This window comes from Budorcas taxicolor, chromosome 11, assembly GCF_023091745.1.
Source record: "Budorcas taxicolor isolate Tak-1 chromosome 11, Takin1.1, whole genome shotgun sequence".
NCBI classification, from domain to species: Eukaryota; Metazoa; Chordata; class Mammalia; order Artiodactyla; family Bovidae; genus Budorcas; species Budorcas taxicolor.
The window spans coordinates 30,415,633-30,427,173 of NC_068920.1; the positions used below are offsets into that span (position 1 = coordinate 30,415,633).

The following is an 11,541-nucleotide window of genomic DNA, read 5'->3' on the forward strand; positions in this document are numbered from 1 at the left end:
ACTTTGTCACAAGGTATTCTCTGTTACTGCACTCTCCAATTCCTTATCTAACATGTCCTCCACTTGCCCTCTCATAGCCTTGTTTTCTCTGTTGCCGATTTAGTTCCATTTGGTAACATTTTACCTTTTCCTTATCGTGGACTAGTTTGACCCCTTTGATGCCTACCTGGAAATCCCATGCCAATGCACCCCCCCCCCCTTTTTTGGCACAGTTGTATTTAAGCATAAGAAACAACCAGAACAAACCTCCCATATTTTAAATAAGTTATGAACTGCATTCTTCTACATAATAGGCATAGTCCATTGTTCTGGGTCTTTGTTTATGGCTCTTTTACAGTTCTCTTGAGAGGGAAATGGAGGAACTTGAGTGCATTGAGAGAACATGTTAAGCAGATGAACTGGAGAGACTGCTAATAACAGCACTGAAGAATAGAGAGCAAATTTAAAATAATAATTGCATTCTACTGAGCAGTCAGATTAGAGAGAGTGGCTCTGACATTACTATGAAGAGTAACTTCAGTTTGGAGAACACGTTTGTGAAATCTGATTAGATGACACGTATGGACAAACATCGGTTTGGTAGGGATGGTCTCACGAAGGTTCTTGTTACTGTCAAGTCCCCTCTAAATGGCTGAGTTTACATGAGAGAAACTTGAGACTGAGTAACCTTAGGGAATAGGCCTCATACATTAATACTTATGGTGGTTGGTGCTAGTGGTAAAGAACCCACCTGCCGATGCAGGAGACACACGAGATGTGGGTTTGATTCCTGGGTCGGAAGATCCCCTGGAGGAGGGCATGGCAGCCCACTCCAGTATTCTTGCCTGGAGAATCCCAGAGGAGCAGGCTAGTCTATAGTGTTGCAAAGAGCTGGACACAACTGAAGCGATTTAGCACGCATCAATACTTACAGCTAGGGCCTTCAGGCTTAGTTCTAGAATCTTTGTTTCCCAGACATAAAAAATTAGGTTTTCAATCCTAGCTGCCTCAGTGCCTATGTGCACAATTCCAATGTTGGTCTTATTATTAAATAAACAGTCCACTTGTGAATGAATTGTTTTCTAAATGTTAATTTGCTTTCCTATGTTGTGAACCCAGAAAGTTTTCCCACAATCATTGTAAATTCTAATTCCAAAAACCAGTATGACAGTTTATATGCCTAAAGTATTACTATCATTTTTAAGAGAAAATGTGTTCACAATCACAATTTAGAAAGCTAGGAACATACATATTTCTATAGGACTAGGGACTCTTCTGGTTCAAAGCCAATGATGATATTCTTATGTCTTATACAGAGATTATGGACAGATGGACAGGAGATAGTGGCACTAGAGAAATGGGCATGGAGTTTTACAGAATGGGGAGGTGGGATAAAGACAGGGCTGGGCAGAAAGGTTGATAGGACTAGTTAAACAGTGGTGAATTACCCTTCTTTTTTCTCCTCTACCTCTTCTGTCACTATCTCACCACTTCAAACCCACTGACCAGCTAGAAGTGAGGGGAGATGAGGGGACTGAAGTTGGGTGGGGTGGGAACGTAGTCCTAGGAACTGTGGAGTTTGCTGTGGCAAGGCAGAAAGGAAAGGAAATAAATGAACATCTCAGCAGAGATCAAATATGATTTCTGTAAACAGATAAACAGACCAGGAGCTATATATACTTCTGTGACTTGCCTGCTACCTACTACAGTAATCATCATAGGTTCTCATCAAAAACAGAATTTACTCAGTAAATGTCAACCAGTTTTCAGTTGATTTTTTTTCCTGAAGCCTGAAGGAAAGAATCACTAATCTTTGGCTCTTTTATATGCTCAAGAAAGTATACAAGCCAAAAAATTGTAAAAGAATTCAGAACACAGAAGTGAGAAAAAAGAGAAGTATAAAACAGAGAACACTAGCATCCCTCCCCTAACACAAACACACACACACAAAGCATGCACTCAGATCCCTGGGAGCCTTGGAATGTAGGTGGGTCTGTTTTGAAACATTTAAATTTGAAGGGCCAGAAAGGCCATCGTGAAGCCCTAGTTTTTAGGCATGATGGTGGTCTAATTCCTTGTTCATTGTGAAGAGCTGCTGGCACATGTCCCCTGAAGGGCTTTCCTCATGCTAAAAATCTGCAGTGGCCTGTATTCATACTTCCTCACTTCACTGGCAACCGTGATTCAATGCAATGTTTCTCAAATCGTATAGCACATCAAGTGACTGGAGCTACAGCAATGAAGATTCTCAATCCCCATCTCAGACCTAATGAAGCACAGTATCTGCAAGTGGGACTCTGATATGTTCAACAAGCAGCACAGGTGATTCTGATGTTCACTGATGTTGAGGAATCACTCCTGTAATGAACAGTACTTAATGAACTGTAAAGACCTGCACTTAAGCCTCTGGTCTCTTCCTTTGTGTAATACTGTAGCTGTGTCATCTCTATAAGCAAGAATATCCTCATTTTTACATTGGAGAATCATTTTAATTTATAGAAACATTTTAGAAATTAAATGAGAAAAAGTCTTTGAGTGTCAAAGTATTCGGTGAAATTATTGGCATTCTGACCTCCCAGTGTCTGTCCTCAAGTTGTATTTCCAACACAATACCATCAGCTGCCCAACTGAATGAACTCTCTTTAGGTTGGCTTGTTTTGTCACTGATGCTTGCAAACCACATGCACTCCGATTAATTTGTTCTATTCTCAATGTTTTCTCCCTTTTGCCTTCCAAATATTCCCATCAAACCTTTATCTTTAAAATATTTCCTGACCACTTCAGGCAACAGTGATCTCTCCTTCAGAACTTATAGCACTTACTGATTGTCAAGTGCCACTTTAATTCTATAATATTTGAACATCAATTCTACTGTCCTATGGCCTTAACTAAATAGGTGGACCTATTATCTTCGAAACTAGGTTGTAAACTCTTTTGAGAAAAAGAGCACACAGTGAATTTTTTATGAAATATCCAAGGTTTTCTTATAAGTATAGTGACTAACATTTTGTCCTGATCATCTCATAGCTAGTATTTCTCCCTGGCCTGAATTCTGTGAGATAGTTTCCCTGCAGTTATCATACAGAACCAGATTTTTCTGCTTTGTGGGTAGTCTGATGTTGAATAAGAGCTGAGTTCTGTGTAAATGACTTCCCATGCACCTTATATGTATAGGAATCACCTCTATTGTGGATTCTCTAGTGTTTACTAAGATCTGACCTCTGTCTGAAGGCTTTGCCACATTCATCACATTGGTAGGGTTTCTCCCCAGTGTGGATTCTCTGACGCTGAATGAGGCTGATGATTCCTCAGAAGGCATTCCCACACCCATCGCATTTATAGGGCCTCTCTGCGGTGTGCATTTTCTGATGTTCCTTTAGGACTGATCTTTGAGTGAAAGCCTTCCCACACTTATCACATTTATAGGGTCTCTCTCCAGTGTGAACTCGTTGATGTTCTATAAGACTTGTCCTCTGAATAAAGGCTTTTCCACATACATCACATTTGTAGGGTTTCTCTCCATTGTGGATTCCCTGATGCTGCATAAGGCCGCTCTGACTGAAGGACTTCCCACATTCCTTACACTGACAGCATTTTTCTTTGTGGTGGATCTCCTGATGGGAAACAAGGGAGGAGTTATAAACAAAGGCTTTTCCACACTCACTGCACTCATAGGGCTTTGCCCCAGTATGAACTCCTTGATGTTGGGTAAGAATTGAACGCCAACTAAAACTTTTATTACACTGAGTACAATGATAAGGTTTATCTCTTGTGTGGATTTTGAGATGGTGAAAGAGGCCTGCTTTCTGACTAAAGGCTTTCCCACATTCATTACAGTGGTAGTGTTTCTCTCCTGTGTGAAGTCTTTGATGTTGATTAAGAGCTGACCACTGGCCAAAGGCTTTGCCACACTCATTACATTTATAGGGTTTCTCTCCTGTGTGTAATATTTTGTGTCAAATAAGCACAGTTCTCCCACGGAAAGTTTTCCACATTCTTTGCATTTGTAGGGCCTGTCTCCAGTATGGATCCTCTGATGTTCTACGAAACGTGAGTGTTGTCTGAAAGCTCTTCCACAGACATCACATACATAAGGCTTTTCTCCTGGACAAATTCTCTGGTGTTCAGAAAGATCTAAGTTCTCAGTCAAACTTACTCCATTTTCATCACATGTAGGTTCTTTATCTTCCCTTGAATATTCAGAAGACTCTCCTGTTTTTTCTTCAGGTTCATATGTTTTTTCATACCTAGCTGGTTGAGACATTTCATTTTCAAATTTGCCAGCTATATTCCCATATGGTTTCATTTCTTGAGAAACTTCTTGCTTTAAATTCCTATACTCATTTCCAGTCTCAATATCTGAGATTAAAAATGGATGATACTCATTAGTTTCTTATGGATGCAAAAGCAACTTTCACTAGGCAACATAAAATTATTCAAAAGAAAATTACAGAACTTAGAGATCCCGCATGACTATAAATGGCACTAGAATATAGAACTAATGAACTCAAGCACTCCAAAAACTGTTAAGAAAAAGACCAGTAGCCAAATAGAAAACTGGGCAAAGAAAAAAACTGATGGCTTCCAAGAAAGGAAATAGAACAGCTCTTAGAAACACAAGAAAAGATGCTCCCCCTCACAATAAGGGAAAAGCAGATTTAAACAATACTGAGTATAATTTTCACCTACTGGATTTGCAAAAAGCTTGATATAACACTGTGCTCATGACATGAATATCAAACATTGCCAGTAAGAGTGTAAATTGATCCTAGCTTTATTAGAGGGCAATTTGACAATATATATCAAAATTACAAATATATATATAACCTTTGACCTAGTAATTCCACCTAGAAGGAATTTATGCTACAGATATATTCACACATATGGTTATTTATCACAGCACTATTTGTTATAGTAAAAGAGTGGGGCCAACTTAAATGTTATTAGCAGGAGAAGGCTAAGTTAACTGCATGATATAGCCATATTGTTGTTGCTGTTGTTCAGTTACTAAGTCGTGTCCAACTCTTTTGTGACCCCATGGACTGTAGCTCACCAGGCTTCTCTGCCCGTGGGATCTCCCAGGCAAGAATACTAGAGTGGGTTGCCATTTCCTTCTCCAAGGGATCTTCCTGTCCCAGGGATTGAACCCTTGTCTCCTGCACTGGCAGGCAGATTCTTTATCACTGAGCCACCTAGGGAGCCTGATATAGTCATATATTTTAAAATTAAGCAGATGTTAAGATATAAAAAATGCAAGGTTCTATAATCTTAGTGATAGAGAAAAATATATTTGAATATGAGAAATATACATATATGGTTAAAAATCTCTAGAAGGACACACAAGAAACTAGTAACAGTGACAACCTATTTCAAAACAGAGGTAAGGAGACCAAATGGCTAGGGTAATTGAGAGGCAGCATATCTTTTCACTGGGTAACTTTAGGTTATTACTTTTCTCAACCATGTGAATTATCACCTGTTTTTAAAAAGGAAGTGAAAAAACAGAGAAAGTAGAAATAAGGAAGGTACATTCTTTCACCCCTTCACCCACTTTGAACACTTTGCCACATCTGCTTTATTACTCCTTCTCTTTATAAGAGTAATATATATATGTGTATGTATACGCACATATGGGCTCTACCCTGGTGGCTCAGATGGTAAAGCGTCTGCCTACAATGTGGGAGACCTGGGTTTGATCCCTGGGTTGGGAAGATCTCCTGGAGAAGGAAATGGCAACCCACTCCAGTACTCTTGCCTGGAAAATCCTATGGACAGAGGAGCCTTGTAGGCTACCGTCCATGGGGTCACAAAGAGTCAGACACGACTGAGTGACTTCACTCGCTCTCTCATACGCACATATATGTATTCTTCCCTGAACCGTCTTAAAGTTAGCTGAAGAGATCATGGGGCAAAGGTTTATTTACTGAAGGACACAGAATAAATTGCAAGACAGTGGTGTTGTCTGGTAGGATAAAGGCTATACATAGGAAGGAAGTCAGTATAGAGGAAAATAACTATCAGAAGGACTAAACTAAGTGATTTCAAACAAAATACAGCCAGCATTTAGAAAGTATTAACATAAAGAGAAAAAAAGAGTTGCAGAGTGATAAACCAGGCTGCCTCAGGTCTATGCATGAGCCATCAGAGTTCTTGAGAGACCTTCCTGACTTCAGTGCTCACAAACAGCACAAAGTACAAAAGAGTCCCAGGGTCCTATGTTGGCCCCCGTCTTCCCCTTCCTCCCAAGATGGGTCTTCCTTCCTTACCTTGCTTCTGTTGGGCTGCAAGTTCTACAGATTCACACTTTGGCTGGGCTTGCACAGAAGGAAGGCATATTCTGGATTCTTGTTCTGTTCTTAGAGGTACAATCTCCTGTAAGAACATTTCCTGTTCCTCAGTAAGGACTGAGACCTGAGGTAAATGAGATATAGCTTAGAACCTCACTCTGGTAACATTAAACAAGAATATACTATCTAGGGCAGTGGCACCCAGCTCTCTGAAACTTGAAATAAACTTCTTTCCACGTAATAGCCTGCCATAATCCTACTCAAGGCCAATACAAATGTCACCTCTTCTGGGAAACCTTCGCTTCCCCAGTTGGAAGTAATTTCCCCTATCTTAACAGTTAAAGCATATTAAATGTACCACTTTTACATTTCTGTCTATGCTCAAAGAAATAGAGAAGTGACAAAGAGAAGGAAAAGAAGGTAAAAAGAGGCAGAGGCAGAAAGGAGTGGAAAAGGATTTATAGGGAAATAAGACAGAAGTGAGAAAGAAGGAAAGGAAGGGGGAAAAGTAAAGGGAAATAATGAGAGAAATTATAAAGAAAGACAGAAGGGAACAAAGGAGAAAGAGAAAGAAAAGAAAGAGGGTATGAGAAGGAAAGAGGAAAGGAAAAAGAGAAATCTCTCATATTCCTAATAGACAATGCTCTTCTGAGGTCCCCATCCCCATTCTTTCTGGGAAGATGATCTTGTTTTCTATTTCTCCAAGATCACGGCCATCTCAAAAAAATCCTCTCTCCTTCACTTTACCTATCTCCACTCTCTTACTCTTCTCCTTTCCTTCTATCTTAGAAGAAGAAGTCTTTTCTTTTTCAAGGCTTGTATCTTTACTTTTGCCTTCAATCTCATCCCTTTCTGCTTCCCTTTGATCCTTGCTCCTTCAATTAACTCATTTACTCAGCAATTTCAACCACTCGTAGCTTCCATTCCTCCATGGGCCCATTGCCTCTTGCACTTAAAAAAAAATAAAAGAAGAAAAGGTTTCCCCAGCATGGTAGTATAAAAACAGGAATCGGAATCTAATTACTTACTCTGTTTCTTAGTTTAGTATTGATAGCTGTCACCTTGGGCTAGGAATTATTCTGAGATGATATGACATCATGCATGTAAAGCACCTCACACAGGCATTGGCATGTGATAGGCCCTCAAATTACTTCCCCATGCCTCTTCAATAGCTTGTCTAGTAGCTCAGACTGTAAAGAATCTACCTGCAATGCAGGAGAACTGGGTTCAATCCCTGAATCAGGAGGATTCCATGGAGAAGGGAATGGTAACCCACTCCAATATTCTTGCCTGGAAAATCTCATGGAGAGAGCAGACTGGCTATAGTCCATGAGGTCACAATGAGTCAGACATGACCGAGCAACTAACACACACACACACACACACACCTTTCAATGGCTAAAGTTTGTAAATAAAAAATTACCATACACTGACACTATTTCTCTGACAGTTTCATTTTGTAATCTTTCTCTCGGAATAAGAGCCAAAATCAGTAGAATACTATCTCAAATGTACAGAAAAAGATGTTTTGATACTTCAAATTTTGGGGTGTGTGCGCTCAGTCACTCAGTCCTGTTCAACTCTTTGCAGCACCATGGAAATAGTCCAGCAGGCTCCCCTGTCCATGGTATCTTCCAGACAAGAATACTGTAGCTGGTTGCCATATCCTCCCCTAGGAGACCTTCCCAACCCAGGGACTGAACACATGTCTCCCGAATCTCTTGTATTGCAGGCAGATTCTTTACCACCAGCACCACCTGAGAAGCCCTCAAATTTGGGGGAGAAGGGAGCAAAAAAAAGCCCAGTACAGTGAACTGTGCCTTCTGTCCCTGGATCTTTGACTAGGCCTAATAAACCACTAGCTACCCACAGCAAGCCTCAAAGGAAAGGACTGGTTGGCAATACAAATTCGTCATGACTAAAACCAAGTTACTTCTGCCTGCACCTAAGAATCCCTTTCTTTCTTTTGGTTCTCTTCCTACCTCCCTGGCCACTCCCCAGTTTCCAGTCTAGTTACTCCCCTGATGCTCTTTTTGTCCCATGGCTTTAAATACCATTCATATTCTGGCAAGTCCCAATTTTGTATTTCTAGAACAGATTTCCACCCCCCTCCCCCACTGAATCCTAACTCTTTATATCTAGTTGCTTGCTCAAACTTTCTACTTGGGTTCTAATGAGAATCTCAAAATTAACACATCCAAAACCTAGCTTTTGATTCCTGTCCCTCTACTCCAAACCTATATCTCTCTCAATCTTTACCATCTCAGTGAATGACGAATTCATTTTACCTGATGTACAAACCAAAAACCTTAGCATAATCTTTAACTCACTTTCTCTCATACCCTGCAACCTACATAATGACAAATCCTCTTAAGGTCTACCCTCAAAATGTATCAGAATCCAATTACATTTTGCCACTTCCAATGCTATTATCCCAGTCAGGCACCAGCATCTCTTGCCTGGATTACTGCTTATACCCATAGCCTCCTCAACTGGTTTCCCTGCTTCTAACTTTGTTCTCTATGTTCTCCTTCCCCACCCCCAGGCTCAATGCAGAACTTTCCCAGCATAGAAGCTAGAGTGATTGTGTTAAAATTAAAAACTTTAAATTGGAATTAAAAGTCAGATTGGGGCTTCCCTGGTTGTCCAATGGCTAAGACTCTGTGCTCTCAATGCAGGGGGCACAGGTTTAACCCCTCGTTAGGGAACTAAGACCTGCATACCACATGGTGCGGCCAAGAAAAAAGAGCAGCAACCCTCTATAGTTTTTTCACTGGTGCATTCCCAGTGCCTAGTAAACAACAGATGGCCAATAAATATCTGCTGAATGATGCTGCTACTGCTGCTAAGTTGCTCCAGTCATGTCCGGCTCTGTGAGAACCCACAGACGGCAGCCCACCAGGCTCCCCTGTCCCTGGGATTCTCCAGGCAAGAACACTGGAGTGGGTTGCCATTTCCTTCTCCAATGCAGGAAAGTGAAAAGTGAAAGTGAAGTTGCTCAGTCGAGTCGGACTCTTTTTACTAAATTATCTTTTAGTTTTCCCATTGAACTCTATGGGTTTTCAGATGTATACCCATTATCATTAGCACATAAAAGGGAACTGTAGGTGTCTTCGCGACCCCATGGACTGCAGCCTACCAGGCTCCTCCGTCCATGGGATTTTCCAGGCAAGAGTACCAATTCACTTTCCCCTACAATCTTGAACTCGGTTAGGAGTGTTTCCATTATACTAGTCTTTCAAGTATGAAAATCCCTAGTGCTTAGCCTAGGATAGACTGCTGAGCAGAGTTCTCCATTCTGTCTTCCTTCTTTATACCTCCATCTTTATCATTTTCAATTAATTCTTACCTAATTTATGCCTCTTCCTTTGCAGTCACACTTTCATGATCCTATTTTCAACTTAGACCTTTTTGTCACATGGTCCTTCCCTCTTCAGGCTTTGTACTTTGATGCCAGATTATAATTCCTTTTCATTAGCACTACAATTATCTAGCAGTATCCTTCAGCCACTAGATGCCAGTAGTACCTCCCAACGTTAGGACAACCAAAAATGCCCCAAGACACTGCCAAATGCCCTTTGAAGTACTGAAAAATGTCACATGACATTGCCAAATGCCCTTTGAGGTACTGGTTGAAAACCACTATCTTTATCAATGTTAAACACAAAACAAAATGGTCCAACATAATTTGCCTCTTTTTTTTTTTTGGTATCTTGGTTTTAGTAAAACTCACTTAGACTCAGAGAGAACAGATTAGGAGCTTCTGCCCTACAGAACGAAATCTAAACTCCAGAGGTTGATATTCAAGGTCCTCCAATCTCTGTTTTCAACTCTTCTACTGACATCTCACCTTTTCAACTCAACTGGGCTTTCAACCACTCAAAGAAACATGGGTCCCCTCCATGCCCCTCCTTCCTAACTTTCCATTCTGCTCCTACATCTCATTCCTCTGAGATGGTGACTTTGATTTCTCAATCTTTTAATCCTTTAATGGAGACAAGGCAGAGGATATATCTGCAAAACCTTATTTCTTAATTATCTGTGTTGTACAGAAGTGATGTCCCTTTCAAGAGGCTGCTCCCCACCCTTTAATCATCTAACATTTTCTCTGTGCTAGAAGTCTGTTTCTGGGCAGCATTTCACCAAACAGAATTTTGCAGCTTAATAAAGAAATACACAATCCTTCCACAAAAAACATATAAATAAGTTAGGATTACATTAACCAACATTCTGTGACACTTAGGCCCCTTTCTGATGCACCAATTTTGTCAAGGATACATTTTGTGAAATAGTATTAGACTTCATTCTGGCCTAGAAATCCATAATTCACTTCTCAGACACCACATCTATGTTCTCACCTGATAACCTGGCTCATCCAACTCTCTCTCTAAATCCTCCAGCACAGTCACCACCTCTTCCCCACTCTCTGGATGCTGTTCCTGGACCCAGGCTTGGAGCTCCTCAGGCAAGATGGTCAGGAACTGCTCCAGCACCAGCAGTTCCAGAATCTGCTCTTTGGTGTGGGTCTCTGGCTTCAGCCACTGATGGCAAAGTTCCCGGAGTCGGCTCAAAGCCTCACGGGGTCCAGATGTTTCCTGGTAGCAGAACTGCCTGAAGTACTGTCAGAAGACCTCCCTGCTGTGGGTGTTGTTCTTTTGCAGGTTCTGATCCTGCGTAGTGGCATATTTATGCTCCTCCCCCAGCTCCTCTTCCTCTGTCTTTACTTCCAAAAGTTCTTCCCGGTCCTTCTTGGCCTGGATAGACCAAGTATATGCCATCATTGTTATACAAAAGCTTATCAATGCTTCAAGCAAGATCTCCTGTGTCGTTTCTTTCTGGCTGGAACTGAGGGAGAAGCTATCATCATTAACCCAAACTACACCATAAACAAAAACTGCAAATTCTAAGAATTTAAATATGCACTTTGAAAGCTGCCTCCAGGGTAATCTACTATACTCAGAGAAATGCTCTGATAAGAAAGACTTACTAGACTAATTTAAAGAAAAAGAATAAGTAAAAGGTGCTAAGGTGTTTCAGGATTTTCAGGACAAGAAAAGTAAGACTAAGAAGGAAATATTTCCACTTAGTAATAGAACAAAAAAAAAAAAAGGAGAATTAAATGGAATAAACATTTAGAGCAAATAAATTATAACAAAAAGCTGAGACATCCTTGAGTAGTTGCTTTTTAAATTCTTTAAAAACTCAAATGATGCATAATGGGAAATCATTAAGTCATAAAAGCTGCAGTTACATGAATTTATTTCCAAAGGGACTT

At 40.6% G+C, this 11,541-nt stretch overlaps 1 protein-coding gene across 1 annotated transcript; it reads right to left on the reverse strand.

Moving 5' to 3' along the window:
• Nucleotides 1-3,056: 3,056 nt before the first annotated feature.
• Nucleotides 3,057-11,044, reverse strand: ZSCAN12 (zinc finger and SCAN domain containing 12). The gene is given in 4 exon segments (XM_052648021.1): nucleotides 3,057-3,964; nucleotides 3,967-4,338; nucleotides 6,246-6,390; nucleotides 10,625-11,044. Coding segments are annotated over 4 exon segments (1,845 nt in total).
• Nucleotides 11,045-11,541: the final 497 nt, after the last annotated feature.